The 22,271-nt window shown below is 38.4% G+C and overlaps 1 protein-coding gene across 2 annotated transcripts in view; it reads right to left on the bottom strand.

Moving 5' to 3' along the window:
• The window catches only part of DCDC1 (doublecortin domain containing 1), a 367,520-nt gene that overhangs the window by 6,000 nt on the left and 339,249 nt on the right, over nucleotides 1-22,271 (bottom strand). For both annotated transcript variants that reach the window (XM_045194050.2, XM_045194047.2), the window contains 5 exons: nucleotides 20,362-20,514; nucleotides 19,549-19,650; nucleotides 14,880-15,016; nucleotides 13,461-13,640; nucleotides 1,653-1,803 (listed from right to left, as the gene is read on the bottom strand). In XM_045194050.2, the coding sequence (XP_045049985.2) occupies nucleotides 1,653-1,803; nucleotides 13,461-13,640; nucleotides 14,880-15,016; nucleotides 19,549-19,650; nucleotides 20,362-20,514 (723 nt within the window). The remainder of the gene's footprint in view (nucleotides 1-1,652; nucleotides 1,804-13,460; nucleotides 13,641-14,879; nucleotides 15,017-19,548; nucleotides 19,651-20,361; nucleotides 20,515-22,271) is intronic.

Below are 22,271 nucleotides of genomic sequence, written 5' to 3'. Positions count from 1 at the left end.
TAAAGGACAACCAAATTAGAAGTCTGCAATCAATCAGATTTTTTTAGATCATCTATCACTTACTGGAAAGAATCCAGGCAATTGCAGAAAACCACTAACGCTTTCACCGTACAAAGGAAATATGGGGATCTACTTTCATAAAAAAAGAGTCAACTTTCACATCATGGTAATCCAGGTGGTTACAAAGCTGAAGAATGTGCATTTGTCCACACGCCTTGTCACAGGTTCACAGAGTTAATGTGGAGGAAAATGGTAGGGAGAGTAATATTTGATTTCCAGTTTTCTCTCTTCCCTTCACAGTTTTTATTGGTAACAAGCCTGCCTCTGGGAAAGCAGCCTACTTTTCTCACCGTATTTTGGATACCTTTTTGGCTAGGTTGACTGAAGCACAGTTAGCTTTATTTATCAGAAAGGCCCGATAAACACAATGATGCCAGGAGGGAGGGGTCCAGGCAACGGAGGGCCAATCCAAGAGTATGAAAGATGAAGCACAAATACTGAAGGGGCTCAGAAAGTGCCTCCTACTATCCAGTTGTGCTGTAGTACTTCAAGTGTGTTCATCTACTTAAATAGATCAAACGTTCTTTCAGGGAAGGAAGCCTGCAAGATTTATAGATTTTGCGCTTGGGGAAGACAGAAAGCTGTTGACTAACCCTTACTGATGCTAAGAACCCCACCATTGATTTGTTCTTCTAAGGAACCACATAATGAGGGTCACCAAGAGCTGGGGTGCTGGGTGACGGTGGGTGACGGGGACAAGAGAATACAAGAATACAAGATTGCAGCCTCTTCCCTGATATATAGGAAGGTGCTGGAGGAACAGTTGTAGCACCCCTCAAAACAGTGCTAGGCTTCCCGACAAACTCCTCTTTTCCTACTTTTTAGTCTTCATTCCTATGCTCTTGTCCCTTCTGGACTAAATGTAAAAACTATGATGGCAACAGTTTGAAAAGTTTTTGGTTTATGTACCTTATATATAACATAGCAATAATAATTTATGGTGACTTTTGTAAAAGAAATAACTTAGTCTTATTATTTTAGGTATCCCAGGTAATTCACTTCTTAATCTTTTAATTTCCTCTAAAGTAATACCAATGTTCTTCAAAGTTTCCTAAAAATTATGTCTTTGCTGGTATATGCCTGCCTACCAAAGGGCTTTAAATTCTTCAGGATAAATAGGATAAAGGACATCAGTTGGTTTAAAAACTAACACATGTTCTTTTCCACTGCTATCATTTATCAAAGAAAAATATCAAAGAGCAGACAAGATGATAAAACGAGCATATATTTATAACCAAAGAAAGGAAATCTGCAAACTGAGTAGTTGCTATTAATAAAACACTAAGTTTCAAAAACTTGAAAGTAGGAAGTCAGTGGAGCCTCACTTGCTTCAGAGTTCATGCTAAGGAAATACCTTCAAGCCAGGCCCTTCAGAATTTCTGCAAATAAGCCCCTTGGATAAGGTGAAAGACTGATGGAACTCTGAAGTCTACAGAGCAATAGTGTCCTCTGTGAGGTTCCAGCACATAGAGACATGAATGAAAACTTGGTAACACGGAACCGAACAGTGCAGTGGAGGGTAAGTTCTTTGAAGAACAGAATGAATGCTTTAATTCTTCAGAAATTTGATGGACAGGAAACTGTCACTATACCTTTTTGGGTTATGAAGCCACGTCCTGGGGACACACAGATGACCATGTCTCGCTCTATGTCGTCCCACGACTGGATCAGCTCTCCTTTTGGGGTGTACAGGGTTCTGGCTGGGCAGGCCATTTTCAGACGAGAGGAGCAGGCATCCAGCAGCTGAAACATCAGGGACAGTCATTGGAAGGTGGAGTGTCACAACATAATTACGTATTAAAGAATGAACCCTTTTAAGAGAACTAGCATTCCAATTCCAACATTCGCTGTACTTATAAATTGTTAGAAAGAGGTCTAGAAAAGAGTTGGGAAGAAAGACATAAAAAGTTCACTCAAGTCCTTGAACAATGGAGAACATTGGTGCTTTTCAGTGGATTTTTACTTTAAGTTCTCTATTTTTCCATGTGAAAAAAGACTTCTGCTGTTTAAGAAAGGAATAAATAGGAGAAACTCTGATTTGAGAATCTAGACTAGACAGAACAGCTTTAAAGTTTTGTGGGGGGTGGTTTTCAACAAGGAAGGAACTAGAGGACAAAAACGCTGACCTGGGCTCTGGCCTCTGTCTGACCTCCGACAAGTGAGGCAACTTCCCTACAAAAGAGTTCCTTCAACTACAAAACCAAAGACTTGGTGTAAAGGATACCTCTGACTGTATATCCTATAATTAGAAAGTTATTTTTTTAAGTTGGTAAATTTAAAAACTATCTGAAGGGGCCTTATTCAACTCCTCTCAAGTTTCTTGAAATAGTTATAAAAGCACATGTATAGATGCAAAGTGTCAAAGGCACTATATAGATTAGTCAACATGCTTCCAGACCCTGAAGAGAAGCTCCATTCAAGTGTGCATAAGATTTTAAGACAAAATAATGAAAGCAAGCAGCTAGAAAGCAAGAGGTTTTTATACACCTGCCTGTATGACTTTTGCCTACTACACAGACCAAACACCTGTTGCCCTAAAACACAGGAGCCAGGTCCACATCGGCCTTAAACCGCCATCAATACTATCTTAGATCTATTCCGGGACTACAGGTCACAACAATGCAGCCTGGCAGGGGGCAGAACCAGGCACACAGTGACATCTCACATCTGGAACATGAATCAGTAATATGAAGCAAGACAAGAGAGTGAGGTGAAAATGCAATTCACAGAGTGCAGTTTGCACCTGCTACTCTGAGCAAGGGATGAACACACTGAATGATCACTGAACTCATCCAAGGATCCGCTCCCCTCTGTAGAGTGGGATAGTCACAGACGAGAGCGGGAGAGTGGTGCTAAATGCAGCCCTACCCCTCCTGCTACATAACAGCCAGTCAGCAGCAGTTTGCCTGAATACTGTGCATATGAACCAGCCCTCCCACTTAAGATTGGCGGGGAGAATCCTGACGATGCCCAAGGTAAAATTTAGGGGAACTAAGGAGAACTTATCTATCCTGTCTACTGTCAAGAGACCTCACTGTTTACAAAGAGGTATAAATAGAAAAATTAACAGCAACAATATAAGGCTTATGAAAATATTCTACAACATAAAAGATGAAGATCTAGAGAAAAATTTAAAGCAGGAGTACATTTTAGAGAGTATCTGCACTTTGTTCCCCCCAAATTCAAAACAACATGACTCCCGTAAACATACATACACACAGAATTAGATGACAGAAGAGGAACATTGCTGAGATGCAGGCAGAGAGGATGACGACGACGACGATGATGATGACGACGATGACAATGATGGCAACAACAAAATTTATGGGCACACTCCTATGAGCTAGAAACTTTTCTAAATGTTTTCAAGGACAAGTTAATTTCACTTTTTTGGAAAGAATTATTTCCTCTTTTTGTTGATGAAAAAATGGAGAACAGAGAGGTTAAATATCCTAACCAAGGTCACACAGCTAGTAAGAGAAGGAATAGGGTTTCAACCTGGGATGAAGAGAGAGCTGAATGAGGAGCAATGGCAAGGAAATGAAAGGCTCAGTAGTAGAGTTAAAATCTGTCTTAGAAGCAGAAAAAAGGCAGACTCAAAATGGTAGAAAATAAAAATTAGTCTTAGGGAGGACTAATTGATAGGTTGAGAAAATCTCATAGGATATAGAGAAAGGATAAGATATAAAATTTATCAGATAAGGTTAAGCATCTGGAATGTCAAGACATCATTATTAAACCTATACAATTTGGTGTTACTGGAGAAGAATCCAGAATAAACTAAACTTAACCAATGATGAAAAAACAGAAGAAAACTTTCCTGTTCCAAATAGGCTCATGACTTTAGGTCAAATAGGTTAATGCGGGATAAGTCAATTTTAATGAAAAAAATGACTAACATTTAAATATAACTGTGTGAAAAGTATGAATTTCAGACATAGGGGAAATTCAGTTATGTTTAGACCAATTTTGTGCAACAATGAATACCTAAGAAAATGACGCAGAATCTATGAAGCTTTTAGAGGAAAACGGTTTTTAATATAAGAATTCAGTATCTAGCTAAATTATTATTTTTGGTTATGGGAGACAAAAGATATGCTCATGAATACAAAAAGTCAGAAATATATTACTCACATACATTTCAGATTATTATGGATTTAATGAAATTCCTTCACTATGGGAAAATTGTAATATAATATGAGTAATATTAAGCAGTAAGGCTACCAGAACATCATTCAACTGCTACAAAAATGATCAGAAAAAATTTTAAAAATTTAAATTTTAAAATAAGTCTCCATAGAGCAAAGGATAAAGTAAAAATGTAAAACATCACCAAAAAGGGACGTGGGCAAGGAAAAAATAAAATAAATACCTCTAACTTTCCAGGTATTCATGTGGGCAAAAATATGCTATTTTTTCTTTTTTCCCCTGTGGTAAGAACATTTATTTTTATGATTATAACCAGTGCAATAAAACATAAAATCAGAAAATGAGAAATAGTTCTTCTAAAGAATAAGCAAAATCATCATGATTAATAAATTTAATATGATTTCATTCTTAGACAATTTTTGTGAATCAAATGAGAAATAACAAAAAGAAGAATCTTTAATAAAGTGATCAAGCAAAAAATAAATTATAAAACATCAATAGTTTTTTTCTTTTTTGTTCACCAAATACAGATATTTAAAAAATATATTGGGGAGAAATCCAACCCAGCAGCCAAACCAACTAGGAATAACAACTACTATTATTATTCTTTTTAAATATTTTATTTATTTATTTTTAGAGAAGGGAAGGGAAGGAGAAAGAGAGGGAGGGAAACATCAATGTGTGGTTGTCTCTTGCACGCCCCCTACTGGGGACCTGGCCCAGAACCCAGGCATGTGCCCTGACTGGGAATCGAACTGACGACCTTCTGCTTCAAAGTCTGGTGCTCAATTCACTGAGCCACACCAGCCAGGGTGGAATAACAGTTATTTTAAAATGTGAGACCCTTATACGATTTTAAAATTTGACTGAGAGTCAAGAATAGGCATATATGTAGAAAAGGATTCAATCTATATGCAAAGACTGAATACTGTAAAAGGTGTCAATTCTCATGAAATTAATGAATAGCCTAATACGGACCCCTGTAGGATGATTTTAGGGTGTTGAAATATAATTCAAAATTCATTCATAAGTATAAACAGCCAGGGTCATTCAAGTAAAATCTGAAAACAGGTGCAGCAATAGGAAACTTTTATCAGATATTAAAATATATCATAAAGCTATAATAACTCTAAAAGTATTAGGTACATTAGGTAACTTAAAAAACAGAAATTAGTATATATAATAATTTAGTATTTTATAAAATTTGTGTCCCAACTCAATGGGGAAAACAAAAAAAGTTTAGTCAGTAAATAGAGCTTAACTGATAATTTTAATTTGACTACATAAAGCAAAAAAATAGCTTCACTCAAATATTACACTAGAAAAAGCATAACTATAAAAATTTTAAGAAGAATCAGATGAATCTTTACATGAATTCAGGATGCTGAAGGTCTATTTGAACATTAAAAGCAAAGAACAAGCATAAAATGTATCAATTTCTGTTCATTTAAAAAAAGCATAGGTACAATGGGAAATTAGAAATTTGATACAATAAACCTGATAAAGTTGTATATAATACCCTTACCTGATTTTTTTTAAAAAAAATATCAGTATGAGAAATAACTCTAATAGAAAAATAGCAAAAGATTGAACCGGGAATCACAGATGACTAATAAATAGTAAAAAACAACAAAACAAAGCAAAGCAAAATCACTTTATAAATTATTAAAGTCATATAAATTAGACCATGGGTATAACATTTTCTCTTGTCAAATCTGAATATACTTGTTTCTCAATAACTGTGCTCAGGACTGTTGACATCTCATGCATACCACAGGTAGGTAGTAACTCTCACTCACTACTTATGGGAGCAAAAACTCCTGAAATATTCTAGAAAACAATGTGGCACTAGCTATTATAATTCTCAAGCATGTTTATATAATTTGACTTAGCAACCCTTCTAAGAATTTATTTGGAAGAAATAATCAGAAAATTAAGATTTGTGTATAAATGTGTTAATTGGAGAATGCTTTATAATAGTAAAAATTTAAACACAACTTAAATGGCAAACAACAGAAAACAGGGTAAATAAATAACTCCACCTATTTGACAGAAGATAATGATGCCATTAAAACTAGAAAGGGAAGGGTCAAATCAGGGAAATGAGACTTCTGGCCAAGACGGAGGCGTAGGTAGACATACTGAGCCTCCTCACACAACCAAAAGAAGGACAATAACAAATTTAAAAACAAAAAACAACCAGAACTGACAGAAAATCAAACCTGTATGGAAGTCCAACAACCAAGGAGTTAAAGAAGAAACATTCATATAGACCAGTAGGAGGGGCGGAGCCAGGGAGCCAGGGTGGAGAGGACTCACAGCAAGGAGAGGAGGCAACTGGCAGACAGGGAGGTTCCACAATCCCATGCAGATAAACCGGGAGGAACAACTTGGGGGCAAGACAGACCTCACAACCCAGGGCTCCAGCAGGGGAAATCAAGCCTCAAACCTCTGACTGAAAACACCTGTGAGGGCTGAGGCGGCGGGAGAAACTCCCAGCCTCACAGGAGAGAGCCACAGGGGCCTAAAATGTATACGAACCCACCCACCCGGGAATCAGCACCAGAAAGGACCAATTTGACTGTGGGTAGCCGGGGAAGTGACTGAAAATCCTCAGAGAGAGGATCAAGTGGCATTGTTCCCTCTTGGACCCCTCCCCTACATACACCATCACAATGCGGTGACATGGTTGCCCAGCCCTGGTGAAAAAGAAAGAAACATTCGGCCAGAACAGAATGAAGAAACCTGAATTCAAAAAAAATGAAGAGAGGCTGAGGAACCTCCAGGACATCTTTAACGTTCCAACATCTGAATCATAGGGGTGTCAGAAGGAGAAGAGGAAGAGCGAGAAATTGAAAATTATTTGAAAAAAGAATGAAGGAGAACTTCCCCAATCTGGCCAAGGAAATAGACTTTCAGGATGTCCAGGAAGCTCAGAGAGTCCCAAAGAAGTTGGACCCAAGGAGGAACACACCAAGGCACATCATAATTACATTAGCCAAGATTAAAGATAAGGAAAGAATCTTAAAAGCAGCAAGAGAAAAGGAGACAGTTACCTACAAAAGAGTGCCCATAAGACTGTCAGTTGATTTCTTAAAAGAAATCTTGCAGGCCAGAAGGGGCTGGAAAGAAGTAGTCAAAGTCATGAAAGGCAAGGACCTACAACCAAGATTACTCTATCCAGCAAAGCTATCATTTAGAATGGAAGGGCAGATAGATAAAGTGCTTCCCAGATAAGGTCAAGTTAAAGAAATTTGTCATCACCCAGCCCTTATTCTATGAAATGTTAAAGTGACTTATCTAAGAAAAAAATAAAAAATATGAACCGTAAAATGACAACAAACTCATAGCTGTTAACAACCAAACCTAAAAACAAACTAAGCAAACAACTAGAACAGGAACAGAACCACAGAAATGGAGATCACATGGAGGGTTATCAGTGCGGGAGTGGGAAGGGGAGACAGGTGGAAAAGATACAGAGAATAAGTAGCATAAATGGTAGGTAGTAAATAGACAGGGGGAGGTTAAGGATAGTGTAGGAAATGTAGAAGCCAAAGAACTTACATGTATGACCCATGAACATGAACTAAACAGGGGGGGAGTGCAGATGGGAGGGGGTGTGTAGGGTGGAGGTGAATAAAGGGGGGAAAATGGGACAACTATAATAGCATAATCAACAAAATATATTTTAAAAAGAAACAAAAAAACTAATGTTAAATTATATGGATGAAAAGTTACAACAGTTTTTTAGGTGAATAAGGCAAATTGCAAAATTGAATATACCCTGTGATCTATGATCACAGTGACAAAAAATTGTAACTGTACAGAATCCACAGAAATGTATCTACTAAAATTATAATAACTGTGGTTATTTGTGGGTTTTGATAGAATTTTCATTTTCTTCTTTGTGCTTTTTCTTTTTCTGATTTTAATACAATGACTATACACTGCTATATATAGAAAACAGAATGTAACTCAAAGAAGCAAAAACTTCAGTTACTTTTGTAATTCTTCCAAATTCTCCATAACAGTAGTCACTGTCTTAAACTGCTTGGGCTCCCAAAACAAATACCATATATTAACAGTCTTTTTTTTTTTCCAAGCTCATTTCTTATTGGTAATGAGTTCTAACAATTTATTGTATAAAATTATTATAAATAAAAATTATATTTTGGTGAAAGAAATGGTGTTGGTATCCATAAATTTATTTTTTTAATATATTTTATTGATTATGCTATTACAGTTGTCCCATTCCCCTCCACCCTACACACCCCCTCCCATCTGCATCCCCCCCCCTTCAGTTCATGTCCATGAATCATATATGTAAGTTCTTTGGCTTCTACATTTCCTACACTATTCTTAACCTCCTATTTACCCTTAACCTGTCTATTTTGTACCTAACACTTATGCTTCTTATTCTCTCTACCTTTTCCCCCGTTCTCCTCCCCCTACCTCCCTGCTAATAACCCTCCATGTGATCTCCATTTCTGTGTGCCTTAAACAGCAGAAACTTACTTCTCACCATTCTGGAGATGGAGAAGACCAAGATCAAGGTGCTGATTCAGTGTCTGGTGATAGATATCTTCCTGGCTTTCAGGCAGCTGCTTTCTTGTTGTGTCCTCACACAGCGGGAGAAGAGAGAAATCTCTCTCTTTCTCTTCTGACAAAGCCACAAATCCCATCGGATTAGGGCCCAACCTTAAGACATTATTTAACCTAGAAGCCCTACCTCCAGATACAGACGCATTGGGGGTTAGGGCTTCAACATAAAATTTGAGGGGGGCACAGTTCAATCCATAGAAGTTATTAATTTATTTTCTGCTCTAATGTAACCAAAGGGTATGATATCTGAGTTTCTATCTTGGCTGAGAGCTCTCCTAGAAATATATACAGATCTGTCTCTGGAAGGAACTTGTGTAGCTTAAAAAGATCCCACATATAGGTAATTCTTATATTTTTTCCCATTTTACCACCAAAATGTCACTATTCTATAGAGATCATGTTTCCAATTCATAATCAGAAATAAACATTATTTAATAAAAACTTAGACTAAATGCAAAATATGAATTAAATGTATCACTATTTCACTTCGTTTTTACAAAGATCTATTTACATGAGACAAACTCAATGAGTTTATAAAACTCTTTTAAAATAAATTTGAAAATAAGGCATTTTAGTACAATTAGACTCTAAAATATCTAGTCTGCTTATGACCCTAATGACATCCTTAATTCTCAGTTTTTCAAATGAATCTAAATTTACTCGTTTCATCTTTAAAGTGGAGAATATAAATTCAATGTTTGTAGTTTTTGCAATGGCAAAGAAACAATAGTCTATGCATTATTTTCCTCTCACAGTCTATTCTGTGAGTTTAATTTTCCTAGACCAGGGCTTCTCAGGGCGGGGCACACGGCCATCACGGAACTACTGCATATTCCCTGTGGGCATGAGGTACTTGTGTCTACAAATCAAAGGGGCCTGTTTCTCATTTTTTCACTTTCCACTCACACATTCGGAACCGTTCCTGGCTGAGAGAGAACACACTAATTTTGAAATTCTGTAGGATAAGAGATGTTACAGGAATGGGCGAAGACAAATGCTTCTGGTCAATAGAAGGAGGGGCCTGGGCAATCATAAATCAGAGGAAGATGTCGGCCCTGAGGAAAGAGCCACTAATCTGGTGAGGAAGCCACCGTGGCGCGTTGATGACAGATGAGCCTACAGCAGTTGCAGGTGAGAGTCGCTCTAGCAATGTCCGAAGAGTGGGTAGGAAGGATGTGGTTAAATCATCCAGAATGGCCACAGCAGTGAAAGAAGCTGAGGGAGAGTCTGCATTAGAGGGGATTCAAAGGCTGTCTGGGGGGTTCCTTATAGCGAGGAGAGGGAAGAGCTTTGATTTATGTCCTGTTCCTCATACTTCTGGTGCAAGTGCCAACCACTGAAACTTTCACTTCCCTGGAATTGGTGACAATAGTCCTATTCCCCCAGAGAAATCTGAACCTTCTCTTCCTGTTGCCTGTCTGTTTCACACACGAGCCCACTCTCCAGAAGTATTCTTTACAGCCTGATAGGCTGAAATGGCACATTCATAACTGATCACAAAAAACCTGAGGCAGTCCCTAAAAACAAAAATAAGGAAAGGGATAAGCAAGAACGTTTATCTATTTTTTTTTTTAAATAAAGCAAAGGAAGAAGTTACATGCAGAAAACTTTGTAAGACTTCCTAAGTATCTTTCTACACACTGAGGCCACATTAATCTGCCCAAAACATTGCTTTCAAAATGCCACTGCCTTATTCAGGGAAGACCAGTGGCACAAGCACTTTAGTCTGGTCTGGGATGGTGTCGTGGACTGAATTGTGTCCTCCCCCAAACTCATAAGTTGAAGCCCTAACATTCAATGTGACTCTATTTGAGGTAATTATGTAGTGGTAATTGAAGAGGTAATTATGATTACACAAGGTCATAAGGGTGGGGTGCTCATCCAATAGGACTGTGTTCTTAGAGGAGGAGGAAGAGACCACAGCCTTTTCTCTCTCCCCCTCCATGCATGCATGGAGGAAAAGCCATGTGAGGACCCAGAGTGGGGAGAAGTGGGTTTTCTGCAAACCAGAAAACGAGGCCTCATCAGAATCCAACCCCGCTGGCACCTTCTCTTAGACTTCCCAGCCTCCAGAACCATGAGTAATACATTTCTGTTTGATCCGCCCCGTCTATAGTGTCTTGTCATGGCAGCCCAAGTAGACTACTACAGGGAGTGTGTGGGCTCACCACATGCTTTTAAACAATTTCTCCAGTTGTATAGATTTCTCTCTACTTCTCAGTTCAAGACCATCCTCCTAATATGATTTGTGAACTCCAATGCCCATTTTGGGGTGTGGTACTACCTCATCCTTGCTAAGGCTTTTTCTGCCTAAGATGTTGAATCTTACCCATTTCTCAAGTTCCATCAGCGGTCCTGATGGATTCCTTTGCGTAGCCTTCCTCCTTCACCCCGGGTAGGCAGCATTCCCCTCGTCTGGACTACTGGCTTTCTGCCTACACTACTAATTGGACCACATCACATGCTGTTAGTACTTCTCCAAGAAGAACATTAGTGCCCTTAGCAAATACATTTTTCTTAACGAAGACCATCTGTGTTCATCACAACAAAATATGGAATACACAGGAAAACATACAAGAAAGAAATACCACCTTTATGAGGTCACCAGTAATAAGACCATCCAGGAAACATTTCCCAAAATAAAATCTTTCCAGTCTTTTTTTCTAGGTGTGTGCATGTATGCATATAGAATTCAACTCTATATGCTTTATATTCTGCTTTTTTTCACTTAGTATATCAAACATTTTTATTGCCATCATTCTTTCTAAAGCTAATGTTGAGTTATAATATGCCACCCTATGTACTATAATTCACTTAGCCAACTCTCTATTTATGAGTGTTTATTTCTAATCTATCTGTATTATAAATAGCTTTGTGATAAATATTCTTACTAAACAATCCTTGCATAAATTCATGAAATATCCTTGGGGAAAAGTTCAGAAGCGCATTTTCTTATAATATGAATAGCCACATTGTCCTATAAAACGTACTTCGATCAGCATGAGAGTGCAATTTCTCTACACCCAAGTAAACCTTGATAGGTTTTCGGTGCTTTGCCAATTTGAAATATTAATTTAATGAGAGCATAGACCACGTATTATTTTAGCCCTCTTCCTGCTACCACTGCTAGTGATATTAACCTGTGAATTATACTGCACTATAAAGTTTTCAAAATCTTTTCACACACATAAAGTAAAATAATACCTTACAGCATCTAGCACAATGCCCTTCATGGACAAAGTTCATTTAAAAATGGCATGATCATGGAATAATATTTATGAAGTGACTTTTATATGCTACATAAGAGTTCACATAGGTCAAAAAGTCATTCCTCCACCACGTCTGTAATTTTGGTAAGAGTTAGCATAAATTGTTACCAGACTATCCTGAGTCTGATACGCTCTTTAATCCTACAGTCCCCTTTCCACCTTTTATCTACTTATTGGTCATTTCACACCCCCCACTAGTGTATTGGTTCTAGTTGCAATGCAGTTTAAGACTTACCATCTACAATACCAACTGAGATTTCCAGTGACACCAACAAGGAAGAAACATACCATTTTATTTTTTTTCTATGTATATCAAGTGTCTTTACTTGTATTCCTAGTTTTGAGTATATTTCCCATATTTTCATCTCCTCCTCAAGTATAGCAAATTAGTTATCAACTTCTGAGATGTGACTGCTTGCCCAGTTCTTATTCAAAGTCCCTATCAAAGAGGGACGGTCTCTGTCACACTTTGAAACTGGACCAGTCTTTAGGCAGAACCCCTCGGAGGTGCCCCTGTCACCCCAGGCTCCCTCACCAACCTGCGCACACCGGCTAGTCCCTCACATCTTCTTGTTTTCCCTCCACGCTCACTGACAGCTCACCTTTCCATGACTTCCTCTTGTCCCCCCCACATTTTACAAAACATTTCACAAAATAAAAAAGACAAACAACTCTTTAAGATATCACTGAAACAGGCAGGGCTTTTTAAAAGTCTACCAAAATCCACTTATTAGGTGCCAAAAGTTTTTAAAGACCAAGACAAAAATGTCAAGTGTTAGAATTATGTCCTTGATATCGCAATAAATAAACTGCTACTCATCTTTTCCTTAGTCGATACTTCAACTTTGGAAAGTGAAAAGTTTGCTGCAGTTCCAGGACCCTGGGAGTAAGACTAAGATAGATTTTCTCTAATGAATATTATTGTTTTTTCCCCAGAGAACATACCTAGTGAATAACACCTGACGGGGGGAAATCATTCTTTCTCTTTTTTAAAATTATTTTATTGTTGTTCAATTACAGTTGTCTGTATTTTCCCCCGATGGAAAAATCATTCTTTTGTAAGCTGGTTTTAAAACAGAACAAGAAAATTGTTTTAAATTATTTCAAAGTTTAGATTTTACTCTTTGGCTACAGTGGGTTTAATTGTCATTGTTCTCTGTTGGCCAAGTGTCATATTCTGATTCACACTCATATACATTGGACTCCGCATTTCACTCATCCACACTCATTTAATCATCATGTCAACCCTGTGAGGAAAGTATCATTCCCATTTTACAGTTGAGAAAATGAGGTTTGGACAGGTAAAGTAATTTGTCTGACCTAATCATCCGGAAATATTAGAACTGGGATTTGAACCCAGGCCCTCCACACTGGGTTTACCTCTGAAATAGTTTTGCCCCAGGCATAAGTGCCGTCCTCAGGTCTGCACCCATTTTGATAAATCCAGACTCGTTTTGCGTTGGGTTGCTTATACAGGCCGCTCTGCTTGAGCGCTGTACGTTTGGTTGCAGTTGGAGAATTTCTCTTGGATTGCTGTTCTTGGACTTCAGAAAGCTGTGTCTGTCAAGAAAAGCCCAGAGAATGCCATGTTTAGAGAATGCTCTATCTAGTGTGTGTGTGAAGCATGTAACGAAAGACAGAAATCTTAGAATTGTAAATTAGACTGAAAAGAAATTTTTAGGATGTGCATTACCCTCTCCTGTCACTGACTCTTCTGTAAATTTCCCTTGCTTCAATGAATCACTGAAGGCAATAATAATCATTGCAGTGATAATTATAAGGCACTTATTTTGGCAAAGTGCTTAGCTTTCATTTATATTTTGAAGTAATGAATAGAGATGTGTTTTTGGACTTCTGCATGGTGTTTCTCCTACTGAGAAATTTGTCTGCATCTAACAAATCAGTTTTTGATTAGAATTACAACATCATTTCCTTTAACCAAGAAATGCTTAAGGGAGTGTGCGGGATGGTTGTTTAAGTCCCTACTCTCTGTCTTTTAAAATAGAGCAGCCACCCTTACACTTTGCCAGATCCCTGCCAGGCAGCTTTTCATCCTACTTCAAGCATGTCCGAGTTCAGTGCTTCACTTGCATTCCCTGGTCAGTGATTTATCCTTCTTAATTTGGCAAGAAGTCATATTTCTAGCAACGTCAGTTTCCTTTTTCTAGTAACCTTGACTTGGGCACCCATCTAAGATTTAGATGGATTTGATTTTCACGATTTGAAAAACTCTATTAAATAAGAACATATCATTTTAACAGTAACTTCCCAAAGCAAAAAGTTTCCCCAGGTCTCTCTCCCCAACCCTCTCTCAGCAGCTGACCTTTCTCTTCTCGCCTTTTTTATGTCTGGCAATCCTGACAGATTAAGCAATTGGATGGAAACAGCATTTTGAAGTCCTCACTTCTGAATGTCTCCATTGCAATTAGTATTTTGCTCCTTGCTCTTCTTACATATTGAGACATACCCTTAGGAGTGATGAGCAATGAAGCCATAAGGCTCAACTTGACTACACATATTATAATCACCTTTGTACATATCCACTGGGCCTTTTTTCTTCTTGGTTAAGGTCATAATTTCTGGTCTCCATTCAAACAAAACAGACTTCCATATGAGCTGGATGTCTTTTAGACAGCCACTCTCCAAATGCCAGCTCAAGGCTTGGCATATGCCTTTGTGGTCATTACTGACCCGATGCTGAGAACATATTAATAGCATAATTTTAAAACTCACTACTGCAGTTTTGAAAGCTTGTAAGTGAGGCAGAGTCTTTAATATCTTGAGTCCTAAAGAACATACCTCTGTATGTCTTATAAGTTCCATGAGTTTAATTTCCTCTTGGGTCTGCTCAGTCCAGCCTCCCTCCACCACCACCGGCTGCACAGGGCTTTTGTTGGGAACCATGGTGGCCGGCTGACGGGCTGCTACTCGCCGCCCTGGGGAAAGAAGTCTCTGGAAATGTTGTTTCTGATGATGAGCTTTCGGATTTCAAGTAAATTGGTTTGGCTTTCTATGCATAAATCATTCTACTTGGGAGCATAGGCTAAAATACTAAATATATCATAAAAGTTAAAATGCCTAAGGTAATAATATCTAACAACGACTCTTCATTTGGGAGCCTGCGGTTTTAAACGGCCCGATACGCATGCTCACTGCACAGATGGAAAAGAAAGATAACACGCTGACTTCCACACTGGCCCCAGCCTCTCATCCATGATATGGTTCAGTGGTAATTTAGTCAAATAGAATCCATGACCTATATAGCCCATCATCTCTTCTAGTCATGGAACATATGTTTTGTTCTCTACACTAATAATAAGCCTTTCCCCCACAATTAGCTTAGCAGCCTGGGGATTAAGTATTTCTAAAATAATATTAACCCAAGAGACAGGAGGCCTTTTTTTTCTATTTAATAATACCCCATGAGCACGATTAGTTTCCGACACCTCTGCTGTGCCCTTTAGGCTGTTAAAAAGCTGTGGTAAGAGAAAATATTTATTGGAATACTGTATTCCAAAGAATCACAGGCGTAATTTAGTAAGTTTGGTGATTTGAATTTATGCACTCTTTCAGCTAGACCACTTACAATCATTAAAGAGGCTTAAAAATCATACTTAAGAATTTTTTGTGTGCACTGAAGAGATACTCAGCACTGAGTCTCACACTGATCTCTAAATTTCTTGAGTAAAAATAATGCTTTTTCTTGTACATTCCTTCCAGAAACCTATGTGGGGCACCAACCGTGGGTCAGGCATTGCGCTGGAGGATGCAAATACAAAAATGTCCGAGGCCAGGTCCTTGCTGCAAAGGCAGACACTTTGGTGGGAAAGGCAGATGTCAAGGAAATGATTACAATGGTAATCGATGCAGTGGTGCCGCACCAGGGAAGGACAGAAGGTCTGAGGAAGCACGTAACAGGAGCTGCCAACCTAGTCCCAGGTCTCCGAGAAGGCTTCTTTGAGATAGTTACACTTAGGTGGATATGATAATAAAATTACTAGAATGAAGCTGAGTCCTAATTGCGTTGCCAAGGGCCCCTTCATGGGTAGAATTTCAGAATACGACAATGAACAAAACTCTCTGAAGATAATTCAGTACTTGCAGAGGATAAAGCATTTGTGCTCTTGTAGCTCCAGTGTGTGGAAATTGAGCCAGTAATAAAAATAAGTGGCAGCAATGACTTTCATAGAAACCAACACTCTATGTACCAAATAAGCATTTATCTGCAACGTGTGGATGTGGGGAAAACACAACCGAGACAGTCAGCCGATGAGTCACAGTGGCAATGCCGTTACACAACATGCTTTGTGGAAAACACAGAGGTGCCAGAAAAACACAAAACAGCAATTTACGCACTAAACGTTGTTTTCAGCCAACTCTCTTCATAAGGTCTAGACAACGTTAATTTATGATGCACATTCTTATTGCATAATATTTCAATAAATATTTTATTTATGATGCATTTTGAACACTAAAATTATGTTTAATTAGTGAGAGTTCAACAATAGTTTATCACTTACACTGTTGAGAGCCAGGATTTGAATATACGAAAGAGCAAAGCTCATTATGCATTAATTTGTTTTTTGTCAACTTGCTTCTAATGGTGTTAAGAATATGAATACAATTCAACTATAAATTTCATAAAGAGACATAACGTCACCACAAATGGTTTTGGTTTGGGGAATGGTTTTCATGGCAAACTATTATTTACGTATTTAAGACTACTGAAACCAAGCAAAAATTTATTGAATAAATTCTTTTTATTTTCTTATTACATTTTTCTATATATCCTATTTTATTTCACATGAGATCAGGGGAAAGTAATGATAACAGCCAACTATTCATGGGGAAAGCTAGAGAACATGAGTGCTTCGCTGTTTTTTCAAGCTATAAATCTCAGGCTATGCATCTCAGACTTCAAAACCTGGGTAGCTCTCCTCATACCTATCCCTTACTGGGAGGTCCTCCCTGGTCCAGCATCATCTGTGTCTGGGAGGGTGCGTCCACCTTATTTGGGATTTCATTTAGTAGCTCCACTTAGTTATCACACCAAATAAAATGCTTTAGCATTGTCTTTATTCATAAGAAAGGTGATACGTTGGCCTGATGTGCCATTCTTCACCTTTATTTATCTGTGTTTAAGACCCCAAATGGGAATGTGGACTGCGTTCTCAGGAACCCCTACTCTAATAGATATCGAGTATCTGTTATGTGCTAAGCAGGTTGTAAATATCTGACATTTGTTACTTAATCATAAAAGCCCTAAAAAGTTATTATTAGTATTATGATTAGTGTTAACAATGGGTATGCTTACAAATGAAATGTAAAATCAGCTTAGCACAGTATTTTGTACATGGTATATAATCAGAAAACATTTGTTGCATTTACCAAGGGCTGTAACAGGAAAGAATCCATTCAGCCACTGTTCACACCTCCCGTACCTCCTCTCGTCCAAGCCTCAAGAAGCTCACAATCCAACAGGGACTGCAGTTAACTGGACTTGCACTTACTCTTATTTACCCTCATAATCCCCAAAACGAGAAAGGACCTTCCTCAGATCAGGTATTTTATAAGCATGTACTGAATTTACATTTAATAGCAGAAAACATAACAGTCTATCAGTAGAGACGAGATTTATCTTAGCACCAAATTCTAAGAGAAACTACATCAGTGGATTTCTCCATAATGGACATCATCCGATCAAACAGACTCTTCAAAAGCAATATTATAGGTGATGCCATCTGAACTTGAAATGCCTTTTTAATACTTCATTATAGTGAAAGCTAAAGACTTGACATAAAGTCAGAACTCAGTCAAGGCAGCTCTGCCAGGTGCTATTTTCTGTGTGTTACTTTGTATTTATTAACTTGATACAGGAATAGAGGAGAAAACTCGCTGGAGTGAATGGTTGAAATTCCATCCATTCTTTAATTCGATCTTTCGAAACTTATTCGGAGAACAAATAAAGATATGTAATTTATAACATAACATAGGAGAGACAGTCACGTGTCACATGATCAGGTAATCACACCAATGTGATGAGCACTATCAGAGGAGAAGCTCAGAGTGTGACGAACCACAGTATCCCCGACTGGCAATGTTAGGGAAAGCGTTTAGAAAGAAATAACAAGTAAATGAGTAGGAGCAATGGAAGAGGACAGGAGACAGAAAAGTTTGAGGCAGAGGGAATTGACTGGTACAAAAAGCTCTGAGTTAAAACAAACAAAGGAAAGCCCAATGGGTGGAGGGGAGTTGGTGGAGCTGGTGAGGGAAGACAGAAGCTTACAGAGTACCAGAGCAGGAAGGGCCACAGTAAGGATTCCAACGTTGTCCTAAAGGCAATGGCGAGCTCTGGAATGGGGAGTGCCATGACACCTTCGCATTTCTGCACGATCAGCCCAGCTCCAGAACGTCACCATTATGCATGAGATGGACACTGATGTTGAGACCAGTTAGAAAGCTTTTCTGGTTTTCCAAACAGTGGACCGCAATAGCTTTACTTGGGTAATGATTGTGGGAATTATGACTGTTAGAATGCATTTGAGATAAACTCAATACAGCGGAAGTTAGAGAGGGATGCCTAGGAGGAGTCTCAGGTTTCTGAGGTGGAATGCCTGGGCGGATGAGGGTGTGTCCACTGTTAGAAGAAATGAAGGGGGCACTGGTGTGGGGGTGGTATGACAACTTTAGCTCTGGACATGCCCAATGGGACACCCAAACACAATTTTCTGGCTGTAGCAATGGACCCAGCAATTCTTTCGGTAAGAACTGAGCGACAGTCATTTGACTCAGAGCTCTGTTTAGTGCACTTAGGACTAGGAGTGTTGTGTGTGGAGGCAAGATTCCCATACTCGGGAGCTGCCATCCTGCTACGGCAGTTAAATAGCCTGAGATGTATTTCTTCCCAGACTAACGCCCACAATGCACTGTTTCTCCCCAAAGAACCATTTGGTATCTGAAGTGCTGGGTCAGGAACTTAAGATTCTGTGACAAAAGAAAAATATGGAAAATCAATAGCCAATTGATCACTTTATGAAGAGCATATCTTAACGCTGCATGACAAGAGGGAGCTCTTCTGAGAAACTGACAGTAGTCTTTGAAGAATTTAGCACTTCCTCCCTCAGATCATTTAAAAAACTTCTTCCACAGCAACTCCCCGGAAGGAATGCCCGCAAGTTTTGTTTAAGGATTAATTTCAAAGCCCATACAATGTCAGCTCAGGGACTGTTTTGAACCAATAGGGTGTTTCTGTAATCCAGGCAACTTCCTAATTTTAAATGTGATATTCACACAAATATAGAATCAGTGCTGAGAGGATATACTATTAGGTTTTAGACTTGCTCAAGTGACTTTTGTAACACTACATGTATGTATATTGAATATGTAACTCAGTTAAACACCTGGTTTCCAGTGGTAAAGAAACTCGTTAGAATTAAACGTGATGAGACTTGATTTAATTCATACTGACCTTTTATCTGTCTCATTTTGTGTTTCATGGTGTCTAAATCAGTCAAAAATTTGTCCTTTTCCAGCCAGTTCTGTTTTTCTACTTTTTCTGCTTTCTGCAAAGCTAGAGTAATAGAAATATGTGATATTTTATCTTGCATTCTTTTATCAACAGTAATTTATCATGCTAGCCAATAATTTATAAAGGACTTTCTGCTCCAAGAAATAGATTCAATTAGAAACAAGTAATTAAAAGGTAGGGGCCATTAAAAGAAACCTCATTTGAAAGATGACAGGGCTTAAGGCATTTTTTTTTATGGGATGCAGGGGGAGAAAAAGAAGAACAGTGCTGTTTTATTATATAGATTTACCATATGCAATAGCCATATTTCATTTTCCACTTCCACAAACAATTTGGAGGTGATGAAATCCTAGCTTGGAACTGCTCATTTTTTAAACATCTACCTACTGCCTAAAGGGTGCAATTCTGAAAAATGAAAATGTGCAGACAGGTCGTCTTCAGTGTGAATTAAACTCATTTGTTATTTTCTAATGTACACCATTATTCTCGGTCTTTATAGACCAAGGATCTCTTTATCAACTAAATTAGACACTTTCCCACATTCTTACTCTATTCCAGTAAGAAAAAAATGGGCGATTGTGCAAATATAGGAGTTTAGTTCTCCTTGTGCAAATGTTAACTGATGGACTGCCTGCTACTTGCATAACTATGGTGTTATGTCGACATTATACACATTTAATTCATTTTCTTATACATTCACTTCTCTCTCCCTCCATATACGCATTTAAAAGAAAGCAAGAACAAAAAACTTACCATTCGGAGATAAAAATGGTTCACCACAAGACACCCAGATGGCAATGGGATTTCTGTGAATGAGGGTGAAAAAAGATTCATCTATACCATCCAAACTATCGGATGTCACAGACTTTGGAAATAATCGGTTTTTCACCTTCAGTCTTGGGTTTTCTGGGAAACAGATGACACATTTACCATCATTCAATGAATACTGAATAAATTTGCGCACTAAATTAACTTTATTCAAAATATTTCATTTTTCACTAATGACTTGATTTAAACAGGCAATAACCAAAACTGATGCCAATACATAAATTTGATCAGAACTTCATAGCAGCCACAGAATTTAATCTGATTATAATCTGATATTATATGCATTTTGATTCCCTTCTTACACTTCACCTAGTTCTGGAGGAAATTTGAGATGGTTTACCAAATTATCTACTCTGAAAGGGATAATAGAAAGAGATTGAGAAACCAAGGAAGGGGGAAAAGGAGTATAGGAATAGACTAAAGCCAGAGATAATGTGCTCCGGTGTTCTCATCTTATAAATGAAGGACAGTGTCTGTTTCATTCTGCTGTTGGGATAATTAAAGAAAAAAGAAAATAAAGTACTTAGACTAGTGTTTGGTCTGTTTAATTGGGCAAGCATCGAAAAGTGCTAGATAATATTTTCATTATTGAATGGACATGAATACCACTGTTTTTATTGGCTTTTCTTGAGCAAATTTGGGCTTTGAGTGTCCTGGTGGCCAAAGCAAAGAGGAAAACACAATTTCAAGATTCACATAGCCCACACAGAGAGATGGGTTCGTCAGAAGATACACCTCTCCTGGTCCTGAGATCTGAAAGACGCAATTCCAGGGTGTTTGGAAAGGAGCCATTTGTGAGACAGCAAACAGTCCCCCACCACAGAAACTAACATAGACCGAGAAGCTAATATATGCTGGGCATTTTACCAAGACGTCTGCATAGGTTACCTCATGTAATATTCAAAATGATCCTCTGAGCTAGGTTCACCCCTATTTCACAGAAGAGCTTACTGAGATTTACTCACAGAGCTGGGGGGAGCAGAGACAGGATTAGAATCCAGCCCGTGTGCCTCCACAGCCTATGCCTTTAACCACTGCCTCCGCAGTCAGCACGATGCTGCTTCTGATAGGTGCCTATTTCTTTACAGTTCCTCAGTGCGAACTGATGGCATAACCACAGTTCAATAAAGGGGACAGCTGCTAGTGAACCTGCCTGATCAAGAAGAAACTTTAGAATGTACAGCAGAATGGGAGGGATGGCCATACCCTTTTGGTAAGAACTGCATGAAAACCAGGTTTTAAATAAAAATGTGAAAAAAGAGTGTTTGAGAACAGAATCTTCCAGAACCTGGAAGTAAAATATTCCATATGCAAAATAAAGGCAAAACTTCATGTAAATAATGTAAATATGTTTACATAATTATTATTTTTAAAGGATTGGCATTTTTAAAATATTTTATTTATTTATTTTTAGGCAGAGGGGAAGGGACGGACAAAGAGAGAGAGAGAAACATCGTTGTGTGAGAGAGCAAGAGTTGCTTCTCGTGTGTCCACAACTGGTGACCTGGGCCACCACCCAGGCATGTGCCCTGACTGGGAATTGAACCAGTGGCCTTTTGGTTTGCAGGCTGGCGCTCAATCCATTAAGCCATACCAGCCAGGGCTGTTTACATAATTATTTTAAAAACCTCATCAGAAAAAGAAAGTCACTGTGAAAGAACAGAAAATACACTCATGTAGCATATGGATCTCTACCCTTAGTTCCTGGCACAGACCTCCTTAAATTCTTCTCATTTCCTAAGTGGTAAGAGCACTAGGGGCATCTTTTGTTTTAATATTAGGTCTCTGACACAGCTCCGAAGTCCTTTGGAATTTCCTGGGTGATAGGAGTGTCT

Source organism: Desmodus rotundus, chromosome 5, assembly GCF_022682495.2.
Source record: "Desmodus rotundus isolate HL8 chromosome 5, HLdesRot8A.1, whole genome shotgun sequence".
NCBI lineage: Eukaryota > Metazoa > Chordata > Mammalia > Chiroptera > Phyllostomidae > Desmodus > Desmodus rotundus.
The sequence above is the reverse complement of the archived record's forward strand: the minus strand, read 5'-3'. Positions and strand labels throughout refer to the sequence as shown.